Source organism: Mustela putorius, unplaced genomic scaffold (assembly GCF_011764305.1).
Source record: "Mustela putorius furo isolate JIRA1106 unplaced genomic scaffold, ASM1176430v1.1 tig00001584_pilon_pilon_pilon, whole genome shotgun sequence".
NCBI classification, from domain to species: Eukaryota; Metazoa; Chordata; class Mammalia; order Carnivora; family Mustelidae; genus Mustela; species Mustela putorius.
In genome coordinates, this window is record NW_025421806.1 from 453033 (window position 1) to 475067 (window position 22035).

Consider the following 22035-nt stretch of genomic DNA (forward strand, 5'->3'; position numbering starts at 1 on the left):
GGAGGCTGGCTGGTGGAGGGGGCGGGCCTGTGAGTCCAGTGCCTTGGCCCGCTCTGCCCTGCAGAGAGTCCCAGGCAGCAAGGAGCTGACTCTGCAGCCTTTAGTACCCACCCCACCCCCAGCACCCTTCTCCTTTGAAGCTGGGGGTAAGGGGGGGTGGTGGCAGGAGGGGGAGTGGAGGCTTCTCAGCCGACCTCAGAATGTCCTTTTCTCCTGGGGTGGCTGCCAACTCTGGCCTGGCCTGCAGGCCCCCACAAGGCACTTCCTGTGTCCTTGACCATCCCCCACCCCACCCTCATGCCTCTGTGTCCCTGGGCAGTTAGGGAAGGGATATGAGAGGCACACAGGATGAACATGGAACAGACACAAGATGGACACAGAGCCAGGAAGGCTCCCCAGGGGAGGCAGACAGCAGTGGATAGAATGCAGGTTGCCCCTTGTGGGGGTCTCAGCTGGGCTCTAGCAATCCCTGCAGGCCTGGGGCATAGAGCCACACCTTTGCCCACAGCGTAGCCCACTCTAGCTGTTACATACACCCAAGCTTCCCGGATGCCTCTCTGACCCTCTCATCTCTCCTGCTGCAAAGCCAGATTGGGCCCTGGGGGTTCAGCCCCGATACACATACACTTCCCACACACTGGACATGTACGTGCAATCAGAGTCACAGTCACGTGTACACTGTGGATGAAAGCCCACAGTTCCCCATGTGTCACCATGGCCACTCGACAAGCATAGACATGTACTCCCCCTTTCACAGTCCCTGGCTTATTGAACTGCCCCCCTCCCATTTCCTGTCCACCTGTCAGGCAGAGGGTGGGGCGGCGGGGGAGGGGGACCTAGGAGGGAGGTGTCAGTGTCCCTGGAGCCACTGACGGACATTCCTTGCCTGGGTCAGATCACAGAAGCTGCCTCCTTCCAGGAACCTGAGCCGCCTGTCCTCACGCCTTATCCAATGCCTGAGTGTGGGACAGCTGGGCTGAGTGCTCACAGCAGCAAGAAATGTGGTTGGATAGCAGAAAGGACTTCCCAAGTGTGTGTACATGTGGTCATGTAGGTGGGGAGGTAGCCCCATCCTAGGGTTGAGTCTCAGCCCTGGCTTGCTGTGTGACTCCAGGCGGGTCTCCATCTCTCTCTGGGACTCCGCACTCTAGATTGCAGGCTGCTGCTACCCTGCTAACCAAGTAAGGGGCTTCCTCAGGGGTCTGTGATGGCGGAGCTGGGAGCTAGGGCTTGGGTGAGGTATGCAGCAAGGGAACAATAGCTTCCTCTCAGTACGCATGTGCACACACGTGCAGTCAGTCATACATGGACACACAGTCTGAGCCCTGCCCTAGATACTCCTGTGTATGTATCTACATTCCGTTATGGGTCATTGATGTCACAGAGACACGTGTAACACATGCACCCACGCATGTAGACACCTAGCCGCCCAATGTGGCTGTTCCTGGAGAACCACCGGGCTTGGCCTCATGTTTCTTAATCTCTACTGGGGGAAGCCTAGGATGACTTCTCCAGGGAGTGCACTCTGATTATTCTAGCAACCGGAGGACCCAGTCAGGACACCCCCTCCCCCCACCCTGCAGCCTCCGTTGCAAAGTTTTTCTTTGTGAATGGACACAACGTGTCAGGAGATGTGGGGCTGGGGCTGATTCCCCCAGACATCACCTCCGTCCTGTGATTGATGAGTTGAGGCCCGCAGCCCCCTGTTCCCCGCAGTTCCCGCCTCCATTGAGCAGGTGGGGGGGGCTCCCTCTTCATATAACCCTTGTTTTTCTTTAATTAAACATCTGGCTCTCTGCGGCCTGGGAAGCCTCAGGCCCTCGCTGACAGCCACCCCTCCCCAACCTCTGGCATTGCTGATGGGTTGAAGGGGGAGAGCTGGAGTTCTGGGGCCCACCTGTCCCCACACTAGTGCAGGGGACTAGGGGTTCCTGACCATGCTGTGCTCACCCCTCAGTGCCGCCGCGGGAGCCCGTGCTCAGTTGCCGTTCCAACACTTACCCCAAGGGCTTCTACTGCAGCTGGCATCTGCCCACCCCTACCTACATCCCCAACACCTTCAATGTGACTGTGCTGTGAGTAGACTTGCCTGTGACCCTGTTCCACCCCTGACCTCTCACCTCTCCTCCAGCCACCCACCGTGCCCTCAGTCCAGACCCTAGCCCAGCCTTGGGCTTGACCTTCCCCCAACCTCTGCCGCACTTGACCCCTGATGTTGGTAACAGTGTCTGGGCCTCACCCTTCCCCAGGCACGGCTCCAAAATCATGGTCTGTGAGAAGGACCCAGCCCTCAAGAACCGCTGCCACATCCGCTACATGCACCTGTTCTCCACCATCAAGTACAAGGTCTCGATAAGTGTCAGCAATGCCCTGGGCCACAATGCTACAGCTATCACCTTCGACGAGTTCACCATTGGTGCGTGGGGTGGGGTTGGTCCCTGAAGCACACTCCGGTGGGAGTGTGTAAGTGGATGTGTGCCAGAGTTGTGTGTGAGCACCGGGAGGGATGTTCACATGTGTGCATGGTATGTGTGGCCCACACAGACATATGTTCATGGCATGTATAGACCTGTGAACATTGGCGTGAACGTCCTTTACCTGCATGGGCCAAGAGACCTTTCCAGCAGCTCTTCCCATCATCTCTCTGGCTCCCAGAGCACATAGGAGGGGGAGGGGGGCAGGCTGGGCCAGACCCTTGTGCAGCTGCAGCCTCCCCCCCACCCCACGCTAATGGCTTCCTTACGGCTTGTGATGAATGAGGTGTCAGAACAGGAGACAGGACTGGGACAGATACCGCCCTCACCCCACCCCCATCCCCACCAGACCCCTTGCCTGCTGCTGCCCCATCCCAGCCAGACCCCTTGCCTGCTGCTGCCCCATCCCAGCCAGATCCCTAGCCTTCCCCTACTCCATCCCCACCAGACCCCTTGACTGCTCCCCGCCCCCCCAGCCAGACCCCTTCCCCTACCCCATCCCAGCCAGACCCCTTGCCTGCTGCTGCCCCATCCCAGCCAGACCCTCATGGCTGGGTCCCCCAGACTGTTTCTACATGAGCTGGGCCCTTAGACTCCCATCATGTTCTCAGCCTACTTCCAACCCATATCTGCCACAATTGTGGACTATCTCTTAACCTTGACCAGCTTCAAGAGCAGTTTTGAGCCCAGGCTCTTCCCGGGGAACAGTGTATCTCAGTTTGGAACTGGAAGAGTTGAGGTGAAAAGCCAAGCTTGAGAGGAGTGTATGATGCTGGTGCAGGAGGGGGTGACCCAGGGGACAATGGAGGCAATGCTGGTAATGGTGGAGCCATCCTATAGACTCAGTAATTGGGATGCTGGTCATTATTAGCATGGGGTTGGGATGATGGGATGAAATTTGGGATATCGCTATCACGAGCTGGTGACAGTGACTGTAGTGACAGTCCTTGGTGGTGACAGGCATGTGAGAGGTGGAAATAATGAGATGGTTGTTAATGGTAGTTGCCAGAACTGACAGCAGAGAAGAGAGGTGGCCACTGTGACAACTAGGACAGTGGTTGGCAATGTAAGATGGTGGACATAGCGACTGGAGTTGACAAAGTGGGGTCATTCCCAGCAATTAGTGAGATAATGAAGCTGTGTTGCCTTAACAGTGAAGCCTGACCCTCCAGAAAATGTGGTAGCCCGACCAGTACCCAGCAACCCTCGCCGGCTGGAGGTGACTTGGCAGACCCCTTCGACCTGGCCTGACCCTGAGTCCTTTCCTCTCAAGTTCTTTCTGCGCTACCGACCCCTCATCCTGGACCAGTGGCAGCATGTGAGTGTGTGCCCTCCTCACATCCCAAGCACCTGAGTCAGAGCCGCATGGCACGGGAGGGGTCCATACACCAGTATCAGCAGGCCGCTGTTCCAGTGTGAAGACTGGGCGCAGCCAGAGAGACTTTGTTTCCGTGGGGAGAAGGGAACAGATGGGCCTGGAAGGATGGATGGGACTCAGGAAGGTATCCTGATCTGAAGCCCTAAAGGGTTCCCTGTGATGTCCATGAGTGTGATGGGAACACATCTGTTTTTGTGGCTCCCAGGGTAATGGGGAGAAATCCCAGAAGGGAGATGGCAGACAGGACAGGTGGGATTTTCTTTTCCTTAATTCTGGCTCTCAGCCCTGATCAGGCCTCTCCCTCTTAGACTCTGGCCCAGGCTGTGGGCCTCTACTGGACACAAAGGGCATTACATCTCTGTCCTCAAGGATTCACAGGCTCAAGGGTTCAGGGGGTCAAAATCAGGCAGTGGTGTCAAACTTGTTCCATGGTATGGGTTCAGGCCATGACTAGTGTCACGGCCCAAAGTCAGATGTAACTGAGGGGTCCGCTCAAGTTTATAGGTCGGAAGGTATCCCAGGCCAGGAATGGAGCAGTCTGGGGTCAGCCTGTGGTCTGGGATGTTACTCAAGCTATAGTCGTTCTGAGGAGCATCCAGGTGTTTGGGGCCGACTTAGCGTTCCCTCTCCTTGGCAGTCCTAGGCCCATAGTGCTGCAGGCTCTCTTTCTGGCCCGTGAGGTCTGTTGGCTAGGAGTGGGGCTATGAGGGTGCTCTGTAGGCTAACCCAGGCTGGTACTCAGGGATCAACCCACCCACTGGGCTCCAGTCCCATCTCCTCACGCCCCCCTTCCAGCTACCCTTTAAAGTACGTAATTTGATTCCAGGGTGCCTGTCCGGGTTGTAGGCCTGGCCCCCACAAAGGCTGCTCACATGTTCTCTGACGGAGTCCGGAGTCCCTCCCGCCTGGCCAGCTGCCCGCGCCTAATGCATTGCTAATAACCAGGGTCTAGTTTCACAAGCCCCCCTCCCCTGCTAACGAGCTACAGGCAGCAGCCCCGCGCATCGCAGCGCACACGCCTCGCGGTGGACCTGGCGTGCCGCCCACCACACACACGGGAACATGCACACGTACACGTGGTTCCCAGCAGCAACCATGCTCCATACATGTATGTGACTAACATGCCAAGAGCACACACTGAAGGACTTCCCCCATACCGATGTGAGCCACACAGAGTATGAGGACTCTGTGGTAAGAGCATGTATGGCCGCTGGCGTGCTTGCCCTGTTCCATAGCTTGTTGGCATTACAGTTGGCTCGATTTATGGCTCTTTTGAACTTGACTTTCACTCTGAATAGAATCTACTCTGCTGGATCCTTTACGTTGGAGAGAAGCAGGTGTATGATCGGGAGCGGGTATAGAGAGGAGAGCAGAGGAAAACATCACTGGATTTTCAGAGGGAAATGAGAGCTGTAGGCCAGGATGAATAGGAATGGGTACCATGAGGTCTGGCAGGGGCTTTCTCAGCATGGACAAGGCGGGGCAAGTACTGGGACCCAGCATGGGTTCCCTGCATCTTCTGCTCTGGCCTGACTCAGCAGGGAGGCTGGAGGGCGGGTGTGACGTGTGCCACGGCAGACTGAAGGGAGGACTCTGAGGCAGATGCCAGCTACCAGAGAATTCCTGCCAAGTGAGGAGCCATTCTCTTAAGGGTGTGGATTAAGGGATCAGTGACAACCTAGCAAGAAGGGCTGGAGGCTAGGGGATATGGCTGCCAGGAAAGCACTGGACTCCTGGGCCACGTTTCTAGCAGTGTATGGTGCCCACCATAAGCCCACCAATGAGGTGCTAATTTGATCTGTTCTCCATAGCTCTCTCTGTGTCTACTCAGCCAGAGGTGATCTTTGGAGGGCTAAATGGTATACGGAACCAGAGGAGGAACTGGGACCCAACTTCAGGGTGGCGAGAGTCTGTGGGGTCCCTCGATCTTCCAGAGCTGGGAGTAGGACTGACTGAGCCCAGGTCTGGGCCCTAAATGACTTTCACCCTGACCCTGACCTTTACCAGTGTCTCCTCCTCTAGGCCACAGATGGGAGCGGGAGGGGGCAGGTTATTGGAGGGGCTTCCTTAGACCCATCTTCACACACGTGAATACACACACACACACACACACATGCATTCTTGTACTCTCAGCCTGTCAGGTGGGTAGCCTAGACCCCAGTGTTCCGGGAAGGGAGATTGGAACAGGGACCAAGAAAGCCCTGAAGCCAGACGTGGCCCAGAGCAGCCCCCTCCTCCGCCCCTGCCGGCTGCCCCTGTTTACGAGGAGGCTTAATGAGGCAGCGGGTGCCGCTGAGATGAACCAGAGCCCAGCCTGGGACTGGGAGGGGCGCCGGATAGGCAGGCCAGCCCGAAGGGTGGGGGAGACCAGCAGAACAGGGCTGGCCCAGGCGGGGGTGGGGTGGTGATGCCTCTAGGAGGAAATGGAGCAGCTGTCCTGCTGTCCGGCAGCTTGGGAACTGCCCCCCCCAACCCTTCTGCCTCAGACAGGGTGATTACCGTACTGTGGCCTTCCCGAGGGAGAAGCCTAGTTGGGGCCAGGCTGGTGGGCGTATGGGGCATCTGGGAAGCCAGGCTCTAAGCTAGAACCCATGATGACAACAGAGCTGGCCGAAGTGTGTTAGGTGCTTCCCATGCGCCTGAGTCCTCACCCTACTCCTGTGAGGTAGGTCAGGAATGCCATTTTATAGATCAGGCCAGCAAGGCATGGGGAGCTTAATTTACTTGGTCACCTGGCTGAGAGGGGACAGAGCTAAAACCTGGACTCAGGCAGCCTAGCTCCCCATCTGTATTTACAACCTTTCTTCTAAGCACATCACCAGCTCCTCTCTTACCCTGTTACTCTTGTCACCTCCAGGCAGAGACAGATCAGGGCTCAGGCTGGGCACTGGGAGGGAGCTGGGATGACAGCAGGGTGAAACATTGAGCAAAGTCCTGCTTCTCTTCCCCCGGGGGTGCTCCTGGTCTCCTAAAAGATTTTCTTACTCTCCTTCAGGATCCTCTTCCTTCCCTCGGGGTCTCCTCCCCAAGATTTCTTTACCCGCCTTCAGGAATATTCTCGATACCCTCTTTCTCCCTCCGGGGGCAGCTCTCTTTTCCTCCAGTAGGGGGATTTTCACTCTTTTCTCCCCAGAAGTGTTCTCAGTTCCTCTGGGGGTACCTCACTCTCCTGACCCCCAGGGCTCCCCACCCCCATCCTGTGGTCTGGCTGCAGGTAGAGCTGTCAGATGGCACAACGCACACCATCACAGATGCCTATGCTGGGAAGGAGTACATCATCCAGGTGGCGGCCAAGGACAATGAGATTGGGACATGGAGTGACTGGAGCGTGGCCGCTCATGCCACACCCTGGACTGAGGAGCCACGACACCTCACCACTGAGGCCCAGGCCCCGGGTAAGCACCCCCTCGCCCTCATTCCCCCAGGGGGGCCTGTGCTATTGCCTGGCTTTATCTCCCACCTTCCAAATCCTCCCAGGACTTAGAGTCTGAGAGCCTCTGCCCCAGGCACTCTGCGGGCTGCCACACTCCTGTCTGTCTGTCCTACCGAAGCTGGTCCTGGTCCTGGTCCTTGCTGTCTGGTCATTCTTGGTAGGGGCCATCAGGTGGAAGGGTCATCTGAGAGCCATGGGGAAGCAAGATCTGCCTGGTGGGTGAGGCAGGACATGTCTGAGAGAGGAAGCAGGGGCTGTCTGATGGGGGAGGCAGTACTTGCCTAACACAGGGAGCAGGAACAGTGTGCTTCATGAATCCCCCAGACCTGGGATTGGACTGTAGCCCCGGCCCGGCCCTGAGTTCCCTCCATGTTCCCCAGAGACCACGACCAGCACCACCAGCTCACTGGCACCCCCACCCACCACGAAGATTTGTGACCCTGGGGAGCTGGGCAGCGGCGGAGGACCCTCAGCACCCTTCTTGATCAGTGTCCCTGTAACTCTGGCCCTGGCTGCCGCTGCCGCCACTGCCAACAGTCTTCTGATCTGGTAAGTCAGGTGAGGCTGGGTGGTAGAGGGGAGCCTGAGGGGACCCCCCATCCCACCCTCATCCCTCACAGCCCCCTGCCCTGTCTCCCCAGAGCCCGGCATCCCGTGAGGACATGCCAGCGCACCTGCAGAGGAGCAGGAGGCCGGAGCTGAGCCCGCAGACTCCAGTTTCTATTTTGCACACGGGCAGGAGGACCTTCTGCATTCTCTTCAAACATAATTTGTAGAGACCCCGGCAGGCCCGGGCCTGCCACCCCCTAGCCCTGCCACACCATGTTGGCCCTCCTTGGTCCCTCAGGGGAGGAGGACCCTGCAGCTAACCCACCCACCAAAGACCCCCCACCCCAACCCCTCGGCTGGACCCTCCAATGCCAGCGACTCCCAGGAGCCCTTGGGGGGTCTGAGGGGAGCCCCTCATATCCATAATTTCTCCTCCTGCCCTAGCCTCCTGTTTGTCCCAGGGTCTCTGTTGCCACCATCAGATTATAAGCTCCTGACGCTGGGGGGGCCCAGCCATCCCCCTCCCCCCAGCACCCACACTTTTCACTCCCCCACCTGTGCCCGTTTTGTATGACCCTCCCCTTTCCCTGCTCCCACCCCGCAGTATTTAATGCCCTGTCAGTCCCTTCTAGTCTGACTCAATGGTAACTTGCTGTATTTGAATTTTTTATAGATGTATATACAGGGGTGGGAGGGTGGGGGGTTCTCATTAAACGTCACCATTTCATGAGTCCTTGAACCAGACCCATTTGGGGAGGGTATCCTTCTTCCAAGGATCCCTCTTAAGGCCTGGAGGAGGGAAGAAATTCTGCTTAGCGACAACTCTTTCCACAGAGATGGGGACAGGCAGTATTGCCCTCAGACAGGTGTGTCTGGAGGTGGGGGCTTTCTGCTGCTTTGGAGGATAGGGTTTCCTGGAGGCCAGAGGCAGAGTTGTGGGGGATGAGGGGTCCCAGTGAGGCAGGTCCCACGTGGGGATGTCCAGTCAGTCCTGGAGGCTGCTAAATCCTGACAGGGAAAGGCCCGTCAAGGGTCATCTCCGGAGCTGGCCTCCAAGAAAGCCTTGGCTTTACCCATGGGGGCAGAGATACAAGAAGGCGAGAAGGCTGGACTTCATCCTTGGGGTACGGGGGGTGGCCATCCCTGTTATGCAGCTCAGACTTAGGGGCTCTAGCAGGTCAGGCCTAGGGCTCAGCTAGGCTATGAGGCTTGGGTGCAGAGTATACTGGGCCTGGGCGGGGCGGGAGGCTGCCTGAAGAAGGCCACTTGGAATGCGACTAGGGACTGGACCTGTGCTGCAGGACTGGAAATGTGGGATACAAGATTGACCCCAGGGTTAGATAAGAGTTGAGACTCCAGGTGAGTGGGAGAGGAGCAGGCTTTGGTTTTCCAGGGTGCCCAGTCTGAGGTCTAGCTCTATACCCTCCCCACACCCTTCTAGTCCTCAAAATGGGATTCCAAAGCCCCTTCGGTTTCTCCTCAGAGGAGGGGCCTGTGGCTCTGTGCCAGCCCCCTTCTGCCCCTGCTCAGGTCCAGCCCCTTGTAGAAGCCGCTGCAGCTTCTACCATGGTGGGGGGCCACTGCAGCTCCTTAGCTGTGGATGCCTCTGGCCTGGGGGTGGGAGCAAAGGGTTAGACCAGAGCCCCAACCTGGGGAGCCAGGCTCGGCCTTGCTCTGGGTGTCTGGGATGAGAGAGATGAATCAGAGGCACGAATACACGGACATCGGTGCACGGTCCCCACAGCAGGTGCTGAGTGCCACACCTGCAGTAAGCCACTCATCCCATGACTACACACATGCGCGTGCGCGCACACACACAGACACACACACCCCCCAAGTAAAACCCTTTACTTCAGACCAGGGTCAGAAAATGGACTTTGCTTGCTGGTCTCATAGGCCTGCATGGGATCATGCTCCCAGGAGGAGGGATCCGTGTTGCCTCACACACTGACGAGTTACCCCTGGATAGGGCTTGGAGCTGGGGAAGGGGCTCAGAGTGAAGGTGGCTGGCTCTCTTCCAGGCCAGACACTACAGGAGGAGATGGTGTGTTCCAGGTGGGAGATCTTGTGGAAAACAAAGGCCTGATGTCAGGATAGAGGGGCCTGTGGCTTTTCAGGCTGAGTAGCCTCAGCTGTGGGAATACATGACTCTAATTGCAGGAAGAGGCTCCCAGCATGGACATACTGAGAAGTGGCTGTGGACCCACCCCTGAGCCATGCACCCCTAATTTGCCTGTTTATCTGGTTTCTGGGAGATGTAGCTTGAGCCTGAACCTGTATTCCAGGTTCCTGGGAGTAGGGGCCACCAACTCTTGCGAAAGACATTGTATTCCTGGGGTGGGTCTGAGCCTACCCCTTCCCTGTCCTCATGGTAGTGTAGCTAAAGTTCAGAGGTCTCCGGCCTGTGCTGCCTTCCTGCCTTGAGTGACTTGGTCAGCCCTGACCCACCCACCGCCCACCCAGGGCTTGGGCATCAGCAATCTGGCCTCTATTAGCAACATGGGAAAGCAATTATGTAGGGTCTGGGGAGGGGAAAGAAGGAAGGGGGCCTGCTCGTGCCTGAGAGGCCAACAGAGAGGACTGAGGTATCTCCCTGCCCCCAACCTCAAGAGAGAGACCCAGCCTTGTTCAAAGTGCCAAGGTGGTTGGAGGTCAGTGTCATTGCCTCTGACAGGCCTGGGCTGGGAGGTGGTCGTTCCTCTTTGAGAGTCTTAACCCTCAACCTCACAGAGGCTGCTCGCTTTGAGGGCTGGTCTTAAAGAGTGCTGTCTGCTGCTGCCTCCAAGTATTGTCTCTCCATGTCATTATTTCCCATGGTGGTTCTGGGGAGCTGGGGTAAGTATAGACATCAATTCTTAAAGCTAAATCAGATCTCACAAAACTGCTGAGGGGGGCTGCCGGGGTGGCTTGGATCCCAGGCCCAATGTGTATGTTGGCTCAGCTTTTCAGCTCACTAGTTCTCTTTGCTCCCCCAAGGGGCACTGGAGATGGGGACCTGCCTCTATGCCCCATTCTTACAAGGCTAACTTGTTGCTGCCCCCATCCTCTTACTGCGCATTTCCAGCAGTTTGTCCCATTCCTATCTCCGACCATGTCTTTGTCCTGGTTCCTATCCTGTATTTCTCTCTATATCTCTATCCTGTCTCCTTCTCTGTGTATGTCTCTAACTCCTATCTCTGTCTCCAACCCTGTCTGTCTCTCTGTGTCTCCTCCCTGTCTCTTACTCTTGCCTTTTCTGTCTTCCTCTGTCTCTGTGTGTCTTTCCCCAGCTCAGTCTCTTTGTGTCTCTCTGGCTCTGCATGGATCTCCACCCCATTTCTGTGTCTCTGTTCCTCTTCCCTGACTCTGTCAGCCCCTTCTCTCTCTTTGCCTCCCTCTTTGTGCTCCTGCCCTGGTCCAGACCCCGGCCTGTGGCCACTGTGCCTCTTTGGCCTGAGCTGGGGACTGTCCTGGCTTCTGCTGCCCCCTCTCGGCCACCTGCCTGCCCTTCATTCCTGCTCTGGGTCCCGCGGGCTAATCTGATCGTTGACACACCCCACCTCTGCCTTCCGGCAGCCAGCCAGGAGAGGAGGGTTGTTGGGAGACAGTAGGCAGGAATTCCTCTGGGGCAGCCTCTAGGCCTGGAACTCCCCAGAGCCAGTGGGTAAGCTCATTAACTCCCTAGACTGGGACTCCGGAGAAGTTCATCTTACACGGAAAGGATGAGAAAATCTTTGGGTGTAATCCTCACACCCTTCCCTTCTCAGAGGAGGGCAGAGAGGAAGGAGATCTGAGGAGGCAAGTCTGATGGAGCCAGCATTGGGAGAGGCTGGAGGAGAACTTTTCTGACAGGGGTACTCCAATGGGGAAGGGCTAACCTGAAGGTAAGTGGGCCAGTGTGACAGGATTAGTCTGAGAGGAGGCTGGTCTGGGACATGCTGCTGTAGAGATCTCTGTTGGAAGGGCCAATCTGAGGGGGTAGATTAATCAAGAGAGCTGCTAAAGAGTCCTGTCTGAGGAGAGACCACTCTGAAGGCACACAGGTCTGAGAACAGGACCACCAACTAGTCTTAGTTTGTCTAGGACTCTCTCAGTTCTAGCACTGAATATATCAAGTCTCGGGAAATCCCTCGGTCTCAGGGAAACTGAGACTGTTGGTCACCTATTTGAGAAGGCCTTGCCTAACAGTGCTGGACTGATGGGAAAGTCGATCTGAGGGCGCGTGGATCTGAGGGGGCCTGGTTTGACAGTGCCAGTCTGTGGGGAGAGGCTGTTTAGGGCTAGAAGCTTCTTTGGCCAGGAACCAGGCCTGTAAGGGAGTGGATAATTAGGATCCTTCCAGAAGAGCAGTGGCTAGGGGAGTGGCCACCAGGGGGCAGAGAAAGCTCTCAGGAGAATCAAAGGCAAAGGCCCCAGAGAGGGGAGCCAAACAGTGCGGAGCTGAGCGCAAAGTGTACCTTCAGACCTTCAGTATCGTGTGTCACGGGCCATCACCTGCAAGTTTGTGGTGAGGGTATACAACCACAGAGTTGTGGTTTTGTGTGATTAGGTGACCAGGGGCACATCTGTGGTATGTTAGCGTGTAGCCTGTGATGCAGAGGGCGTCTCATGTGGTGGTGGCTGAGGCCTTACCTGTGGCTGTAGGGAAGGGAGCAAGAGCACCCTCAGGACACAAGGACACAAGGCGGAGACGCTTCCTCCGGAGAGGCTGAGATGAGAAGAGGCAGGAACTAGGCTTTTCTACTTGTATCTAATGTTGCTCTCTGTAATATTCCCCAAGAGTCTAAGTGCTTTGGTCACACCCCAGTGCAGCCCCCAGACCAGAACGCATTCCTAGGGCCTGCCTGCCATACTCTCTTCTCTCCTCCTGCCCCCTTCAGCTGGCATTCCTCCAGCTGGATATCACCCCTGCCCACCCCAACCCCCCCATCCCCCAGTCATCGTTCCTGTCTGTCCTACTTCCCTGCCTCGATTCGTGCTGTGCACTGCCTGGATGCTGTCTTGAGAAGCACTGGAGGTCCCTCTGATGCTGCCTCCTGCTCACTCCTCTGCCATGGACTGAACACCCACTTTGTACTAGTCCACTGCCCCCCTGTTTCATTCCAGGGATCTGAAAGTACTAGGGGCTGCTAGGTTCTTCCCCAAAGGAGGGATCTGAAGGGAGACATATGGACAAGGCAAGGGTGGGATCTCTGGGTTAGGAGGCAAAGTGAAGGTATCACATAATCACTTTACTCCCTCGTACCCCTCCCACCAACTAACAAGAGGAAAAAAGCCCAAACCAAACAAAAATGTTGCTAGAAACTCAAGTCCAACCAAACATGCAAATTCTTTTTATAAACCTTAAAATGTGATAGCCAAGGAAAGTAACAGAAGATAATGGTGCAACAAGTGAGTGGTATGTCTCCTAACCCATGCCCAAAAGGACCATTGAGAAAAGATGAGTCAAAATACTAGCCATTTGCACTAACCTCCTGTAATCTGAGGAAAATGGATTTTTGTGTGAGTAAGTAGTCTTAGGAAAAGTCTTGGGGAAAGCCTTTGTAAATAGAAGACCCTGTGTTCCTCCGTGAGACCTCAGGAGAGGCGAGAAGAGCTGCCATGGCTTGGCAGCCTCCAGAGCATGGGGGTAAGGCTGGGGAAACAAGCCAAAGTCTACAGGATGGGATATGCCCCACCTCCCAGCTGGAAAAAGGTATCTATGAGGGCCGCAGAGGAGAGACTCCTCGGGGGACTCCCGAGGAGAGCTCCTCGGGGCCCCATCAAAGTCAGCAGAAAGCCTCAGCCAAACCACCGCCAGGGCACAGAAATGGGGTGGGTGAGTTTGAAAGCAATATCCAAGTTCAAACCACAGCTCCCAGGGGCAGATAAATTGGCCCAGATGGGAAGGGGCTCAAGGACCTACACTCCAGAGTGAAGAGAGGTATGCTAACTGTGAGCCATGCTAGAGAGTTTTAAGTGGAAAGCTAATGGCAATGGCCCTTAGGCATTTGGATCACAGCCACAATGTAGGTAGGAAGGAAGTAAAAAGGGAAACCGGAGGGGGAGAAGGAGGGAGGAAAGGGAAAGGAACAAGGAAGACAGGAAGCAAAAAATAAAGGAAGAACCCAATCTAGAAGAAAACAACCAAAGGCATAAAAGAATCCTGGCAAGTTCTTCCTGTTATCAAAGGCCTTAATAATAGTATGAAATCCAGAAAACAAGAACTCAAAGACAAGATGATAAGACAGAATGAAACGAAAAGGGAGATTTCAGAACTAAGGAAAAATAGCAAAGGACACAAACAATACCATTGCAGATACGACAGACTAGCAGTAACAACACAGAATAGGTATGGCTGAAAATCAAATTTGTAGGAAAGGCTTTGAGATCCTGAGAGTAAATATGATGAGAAAAGGTAAATATATTAAAGCAACTAGAGTGAAGTTAATTGAACAAAAGCAAGCTACCATAAGCATGATTGTTGGCTGCCCTAACATTGAGGTTCCAAAAATGGAACAGAAAAAGACACTTAAGGTATTACATAGAATAAAACTTCCCCTGAAAATAAGGAAAAACCAAATATCCAGATGGAAAGTGAACAACCTATGCCAGAATAGCAGATACAGAATAATGGGCATAAAGATAGACTGATTTAGTCACTAAAGTTGGAAGATAAAACAAGAATACTTCAGGAACCAAGGCAGAAAGAGCAAGTCATATATGGGGACAAATTCAGTCTGATCTTAGATGCTCTCCAACATAACATGCCACAAGCCAAAGTGAGGAAGCAGTTATCTATGAAGTTGTGAGGGTAAACAAGAATTACCCCAAAGCATAACCAACAAAGTGGCTGATCTCAGTCACTGCTCTGGGGATAGATAACCCATGAGCTCTTCTGAAAAAACAAAAAACAAACAAAACTACACAGTAACAAAATTCAGTCAGCCAAGAGTTAGTCAAAATGAGCTGAGGAAGGGAGAGTCCTGGTAAAAGGACCTCTGGTAAATGGCAATTCCCTCTAGTTTAAGATTAAACTGGGAATTTCAGTTGCAGAACAGAATGTAAATAAAAACTCATAAAGTTAGAACAACACTGGCAACATGATCTGGAGAGAAGGGGTGGGAAGGAGAGCAGAGGTGCTCCCAGCATTTGCCTTCATAGTTGCAAGCAACTAATGGCTTCTAAAACTTGACACATAATGATACAAGTCCTACTCCAGCCTCTTAATCAGAACTGTTGTTGTTGAGAGGGGTCTTTTAGGAGTGAATATTTTTTGAGGTGAAGAAATACCTAGCTGCAGTTCATCATTCTTTCATTTTCATGTGTTTCTTTTCCCTCAGTTAAATTCAAGTATATTTTGTATGTTGTGTTTAAAAAAAACACACAACAAAAACAGCTTCTGTAGTATGTCCCATTCTTGTATAATTTTTCTACTTCTCTAACTCTTTTTACATTACCTTCCTCCTCACTTCCTTCCCCCCACCCCAAAGCGTTATGCTCACCAAGTGTTAATACTGACCGTTTCTGGGGGTGAGACTTTCAGGGAGATGTTGCCTTTTTCTTTGTATTTTTTTGTATGTCGTATAATTTTTAAATAACAAGCCTGTATCTTTTTTCAGTCTATTTTTTTTTTTTTAAAGACCATCTATCCATTTCTCTTGTTTTTAGATAAATCACTTAACCTCTCTGAACCTCAGATTCCTCATCTTCAATCTGGGGACAACAAGATTCCCATTAGGGGATGTTTTGAAGTGTGTGCAATAATATGTGGTGGGCTTAATAATGGTCTCCAAATACTTGCGCATCCTAATTGCCAGAACCCGAGAGTGCGCTCATGTGGCAGAGGGATTGTGTAGCTGTGATTAAGTTAAGGCTCTTGAGATGGGAAGATTATCCTGGATTATCAGGTGGTCCCGATGTAATCACAACCATCCCAATAGAAAAGAGGTAGGAGTTAGAGTCAGAAATGAGGTGATAGGATGAGGGAAAGGGATGTTGGAAAATGGAGGAGGGGTCTACAAGCCAACAAATACAGGCAGCCCCTAGAAGATGAAAAGGCAATCGATTCTCACAGCTCCAGGAGGAACTGGCCCTGCCCACACCTTGACTTAAGCTCAGTGAAACTGATTTCAGACCTCTGACCCTGACTGTAAGAGAATAAATCCATGTTGTTCAAAGCCACTAAATTTATGGGAATTGATTAAAACAGCTGCAGGAAACTAATACACCATCCTATGTGCTGTTCTCTTGGTCTTCCCATCCATCTCTTTCATCCCCCCAGCTCCCACTTGTTCAATATTCAATTCAAGTCTCCCTGGCCTTGCCTACCTTCCACTGCTGCCTGGAGACGGGATAGGCATTCTCCCCTCACAGTACTCCCCACTCTGGGTTACAGCTGCTCATGGGTAGGTCTCCCTCCCAGGCTGGGCATAGGTGCCAAGAAAGCAGGGCTTAGCCCTCTGTGCCCACCGGGCCCAGCAGAGGACCTAGATGGGTAACTATTAAACTAACAGATACATAAATGAGGGCCAGGTGATTGGTTGATACCATATAACTAACCACCACTCTGTTCCCTGGGTGTTAGGATCTCTCCCTTCCCCATTACTACCTGGTTGTCTCTCCCACCAGCCTGTCCCCCACCTACACATACTCTTTCAATCTCTAGCAAACCAACCTGTGTCTTTATCTCAGACTAACTTCTTTAGTCCTTGGTTTAAAACACATGCCTGTTGTGAGTTTGTTAGCAGGTTTACTGTCATGCATGTGTGTCATGGAGACCTGTGTACCTCTTTTGTGTATATTTCCTGGATATGTGGTGTGTGTGTAGTGAGGGTAAGACATGCATAACTCTGTATGGAGGTGTGTTTTCGTGCACACGCCTGTGGCCTGGGCAGGTTTGTTATTTCTGTATCTGTGCGTCTTTGCTTGTACATTATGTGTGCCTCTGCTTTGTCGGTGGTGTGTGTGTGTGTGTATTAGTGTGTCTGATCTCTGTCCCCAAGGGATGATCTGATGGCCTGAGGCAGGAATTGGGGTGCAGGGATAACTTACTGAGATGTTAATGGAGTTTTGTTCCAGTACATTGTTCCCTTTCTTATCTCAGGCAGAAGGCTGGGTCTTTTTTCTCCCTGTCTCTTGGGGTGAGCATCGCAGGCCCAAAGCTGAGTCATCTTCAGACTTCTTCATGATTCTAGCCTTCTGGAAGCCTAAACTTCTTCAGGGGATTATGCTGAGGAAAGGGGGCAAAGTATTCAGAGAGTACTCCCAAATGAAGAGGGGATCTGTGTTTGCGTGAGCAGGTGGGACCCTCAAACACTCCCTAACAATGCCCTACAAGTGCAGGGTGAACTTGGGAAGGCAGGACCCTGGATGTTGTCTCCCAAACTGGACATCTCCCAAACTGGATATCTCAGCAGAGACCACGTGAATCACAACATAATACACTCAGGACCTTTGCACAGTTGGGGAGGAAGGGGTGAGGAGTTTCTCCCAATATGACCTTATTACTAGCTCCAGGAGCAAAGACCTGGGAAAGGAGTTACATTCAGTTTTGCTTTGTTTTACCATTGTAGCCATGTATAAGTGTATAGTTTTGTGGTATTAATTATGTATAGATATTTTTAAAAGATCAATCCATTTACTTCAGAGAGCGAGCACACCTATGCAAATGGGCAGAGGCAGGGGGAACCAAGAAAGAGGGAGAGAGAGAGACTCTCTCCTGATATGTGGCGCCCAATGTGGGGCTTAATTCCAGAACGCGGAGATGGTGACCTGAGCCAAAATAAAGAGTTAGACCCTCAACCAACTGAGCTACCCAGACACCCGAGGTATTAATTATACTGTTATATATTGTTGTGCAACCATAGATTCCATTTTTTAAAAATTCTATTTATTTATTTATTTGAGAGAGGTGAGAGTGTGGGGCAGAGGGAGGGGAAGAAGCAGGCTGCCCATTGAGCAAGAAGCCTGACGTGGGACTTGGTCCCGGGACCCCAGGATCATGACCTGAGCCAAAGACAGGTGCTTCAGCGACTGAGCCACCCAGGCACCCCTAGATTTCATTTTTTTTTTCAAAGATTTTATGTATTTATTAGAGAGAACACAAGCAGGGGTAACAGCAGAGGGAGAGGCAGAAACAGGTTCCCATCTGAGCAGGGAGCCCAATGTGGGGCTTGATCCCAGGACTCTGGGATCATGACCTGAGCCAAAGGCAGATACTTAACCAACTGAGCCACCCACACGCCCGACTAGATTTCATTTTTATAAAATAGAGAAACATTACCAATTTTAAACACCTGAACACCCCAACCTCTGGGCTCAGTGTCCAGTTGTGGGGGGCAGTATGAAGAGGCAGAGGATACCCCTTATCCCTTGGGGGAAGGGCAGGGGAAGGATGAGAGGGAAGGGCAGGAATAGTGAGGAGCCTTGTATGGTCAGTGGTGGGCCAGGTGAGAGCGGGGGCTGCAGAGGAGTGAGGCTGAGCTTCCGGGGCTTCAACTGAGAGTCAGAAGGCCCTGGGAGCTGGGAAGACTTGGTCAGCTTTGTGTTTGGGAAAGACCAGTCTGGAGGCCGTGCAGAGGAGAGCAAGAAGGGAGGAGAACAAAGCGGCCATAGCTGAGAGGTGATCTGAATGAATGACGTGGCAGGTAAGAGAGCAGGTAAGAGAAGGACCCAGCCCAGGTCAGAGACAACAGTGCTTTTTAGAGCACAGAGTCACCAAATCTTGATGAACGTGAGTGAAGAGGCAAGGAGGGGGAAGAGCTTTGCACAATGCTGTCAACTGGGAGACGGCAGCACTGTTGTACTGAACTAGCTAGCACAGAGGCCGGATAGGCTTTGGGGAAGTTGGAATTAATCATGGCTCCCACATTCAATCACTTGCCTATGGTCACACAGCAAGTAAGGCACGCGTGGGCTCAAATTGGACATGTCAAGTGTAAGGCACTAGTTGGGACTTCTTGGTAGAAGGTCTTAGGTCAGTTGATAAGAGAATGGATTCGGGTCAGACAAACCTGGGCCCCTGTTGACCTTGGACAAGGTGGTTAATCTCCCTACAGTTCAGTTTCCTTAAGTGGAAAATGGGAAAGGGTTGTACTTCATAGGGTCTTTGTAAGGATTTAATGAGATGATGTATATAAAGAAATTAGCACAGTGCCTGCCATGTTGTAAACACTCCATAAATCTTAGTTCTTAATAACAACAGCAGCAGCAACAACAAACCTGTCTGGGCCTTGGGACTGGGGTCTGAATTAGCATTAAGGCATCGTCAGCATAAAATGGTCACAGAACCCATAACGCTGAGGAGGACCTCATCACTTGAGAGGAGGAGAGAGTGGCTGCAGAGAGCAACAGCCCAATGCCAAGGAGGGGCCAGACCGGTAAGGGAGACAGACAGAATGCAAATCAGGGTTTTAGTCCAGACGCTATCACTGCTGCTCTGGGGCCTCAGGAAAACCTCTTGATTCCCTTCAGTCCCAGTTCCTTCATCTGTTCCAAGGGCCTGTCTTGTACGCAGGCAAGGGATAGCTATGATGAACGGAAAGCTCTGACAGATTAATTGACAGTGGTTATTTTTGGGGCACTTGGGCAGCTCAGGTGGTTCAGGGTAGGGCTCTTGCTTTGGCCTCAGGTCACGATCTTGGGCTGTGAGATCCATGGAGCTTCATGTGGGCTCTGCTCTGGGTGTGGAGCCTGCTTGAGATTCTCTCTTTCCCTCTGCCCCACCGCTCCCCCCTCCCTCTCTAAAAACTAAACAAACAAGACAATAATTGTTTTAGAGGAGGAATAAATGGTCCCAGAGAGGGTAGCCTCTTGGAAGACAATGAAAGATGGAGTTTCAAAAAGGAATCAACAGCCTCACTGTTGCCAAGAAGTCAACAAAGACAAGGCTAAAAAATATTCACTGGATGTGACAAGGAGGTGAAACTGACCTTGGCGAGCCAGCTCCAGGGATGATGAGAGCAGAAGGTGGGGGCAGCAGCTGAGGAGTGACAGGAGGCGGGGAAGCAGGTGACAGCTTGGCAGGGATGCTGAGGAGTGAGTGGGTGGGCAGGGGGTAGCAATAGGCATGGTTTCAAGATAAGGAAATCAGAGCAGAGTCATGGCAAGACTGTCTATCCCAGAGTATGACTGCTTCACATTCTCCCTACCCCCACCCTCTGAGGACTGGCTCCAGCCTTGGGATCCTTTCCTCTTCACACAAGGCTTCTCTGTCTGAGCACAGACCACAGCACAATCCCAGGGCCCTGGGCGTGTCCTGGGGCCGAACCTGGGTCACCTAGTGCTGAGGTCAGGCACCTCCTAGCCCTGCCCTACTTGCTAGTATGGCCTAAGAAAAGTTGAAGTGGTTCATGTCTTCTGCCAGGTTTTTGCTTCTTCCATCCCTGTTCCTGCCTGCCTGGATCTGCACAGCCCAGGGGAGATGGACAGCATTAATAAAAATAGCTATTAATTATATTCTTTCTCCAGGTACTTTCTCACCAGTAGTTAAACACACCCATGCAAGAAACACATAAGAGATTTTTAGGGGACACTTGGGTGGCTTAGTCGGTTAAATAGCTGCCTTTGGCTCTGGTCTTGATCCCGAGATTCTGGAATCGAGTCCCGCATCCAGCTCCTTGCTCAATGGGAGCCTGCTTCTCCCTCTGCCTGCCGCTTCCCCTACTTGTGCTCTCTCTCTCTCTCTTTGACAAATAAATAAATAAAATATTTTTTAAAAAAGAAATTTTTAGAAATCGAATATGAAGTTCCTCTGGTTCCATTCCTTGTGTGTCTCTTCTTCCCCAATTTTTTACAATAATCATCTTGAGTCACCTCTATTGTATCAGCTTCTTACTCATCAAACCACTCAGATCTGGGGGCCACCACACCCCCCACCTCCATTGCCCACTGTCCACTGCCCACTGGAACAACTTCTTGCCAAGATAATCAACAACCTCCTTTCTTTTAAGTCCAATGGTTCCCTTTTCTATAACTACGAGACCTCTACTATGACATTCTGGATTGCTGACCCCTCCCGCTTTCTCAAACCTCTGTCCCTTCTTTGCTTCTCTGACACTGTGTTCCTTCCTGGTTTTCTTTCTACCTCTGTGACAGCTACTTCCATATTTATTTTGCAGATTCATCTTTTCTCTTGAATCCATTAATGTTAGTCTTGTGGATGCCTTTATGTTTTGTTCAGATGGCCCTCCCTTCTGGTGGGAACAGCCTTTCATTCACAGTTATCATGGGAGCCAGAGTGTTATGACCTCCCTCCCCTGCCGTGGATCACTGATACAGGGACTGGCATCTGACCAAAGCCAGGCTGATAAAAGCAAGTCCCTAGGAATTTGGAAACTGGAACGGAGAAGGGTAAGCTGGAACTGAAATAGATGAGCCAACATCTTGCTGGGTATACCTGGATTTAAGCAGTAAAGCTGAGAATTGTCAGAAGCTGGGTTTATTATTATATGGGCTAGAGAAGCACAGGAAGCTTGTCTGGAGGGAAAAAAGGAGGGAAGACAGGTTGGGGACAAGCAGCGTTTCCCATTTTCTCAGATTCTCCCAGTGGACCACCATCCCAACTGCTAGAACCTCTCAGTTTCCTCATCATCAACATTAGAGAATAGCCAAGAACTCAGCTTCTACAATTCAGCAAGACTCAGGACCATCTAACTTCTGGCAGTTAGGGGTCAAGGCTGAAAGACACTTCCTTATCCAAGCAAAATACTTCCTCTGTTGGCCCCTAACTGCTTGCTGACCACCCGTTTTGGATGTTCCTACCCTGTCAGGCAAACATGATGGTTCTTCTCATAGTAAAGCGAGTTGACTGGAATGCCGGTGAGGGAAGGGTGTCATTCCAGAGCAGGCTGAAGAAGAAAGGCTACTCGCCCTGTCACTCCAGCCTAGGATGTCCCATGACGCCAGAAGGCATAGTTAGAGAGGTTGAAAGTGCCCCTTTTAGCACTCTGAAAAACATAGCGCTAAAAAAGAAATTACTCTGGGGCTCCTGGGTGGCTCAGTGGGTTAAGCCTCTGTTGGGGTCCTGGGATCGAGCCCCACATCAGCGGGGGGTCTCTGCTTGGCAGGGAGCCTGTTTCCCCCTCTCTCTCTGCCTGCTTGTGATCTCTCTCTGTCAAATAAATAAATAAAATCTTAAAAAAAAAAAAAGAAAGAAAGAAAGAAAAGAAATCACTCCAAGTGCTTGCACAGCTCTTGCATTTTTGTGGCAAACCAGAGGATTCAGAGAGCATGGTTCTACA

General features: G+C 52.4%; 1 protein-coding gene across 3 annotated transcripts in view; it reads left to right on the forward strand.

The window, feature by feature from the left end:
- The window catches only part of CNTFR (ciliary neurotrophic factor receptor), a 38274-nt gene extending 29710 nt beyond the window's left edge, over positions 1–8564 (forward strand). For all 3 annotated transcript variants that reach the window (XM_013053705.2, XM_004747436.3, XM_004747434.3), the window contains 6 exons: positions 1958–2075; positions 2250–2416; positions 3629–3792; positions 7067–7247; positions 7666–7834; positions 7927–8564. In XM_013053705.2, the coding sequence (XP_012909159.1) occupies positions 1958–2075; positions 2250–2416; positions 3629–3792; positions 7067–7247; positions 7666–7834; position 7927 (800 nt within the window). In that variant the 3' untranslated portion in view covers positions 7928–8564. The remainder of the gene's footprint in view (positions 1–1957; positions 2076–2249; positions 2417–3628; positions 3793–7066; positions 7248–7665; positions 7835–7926) is intronic.
- The last annotated feature ends 13471 nt before the right edge of the window (positions 8565–22035 follow it).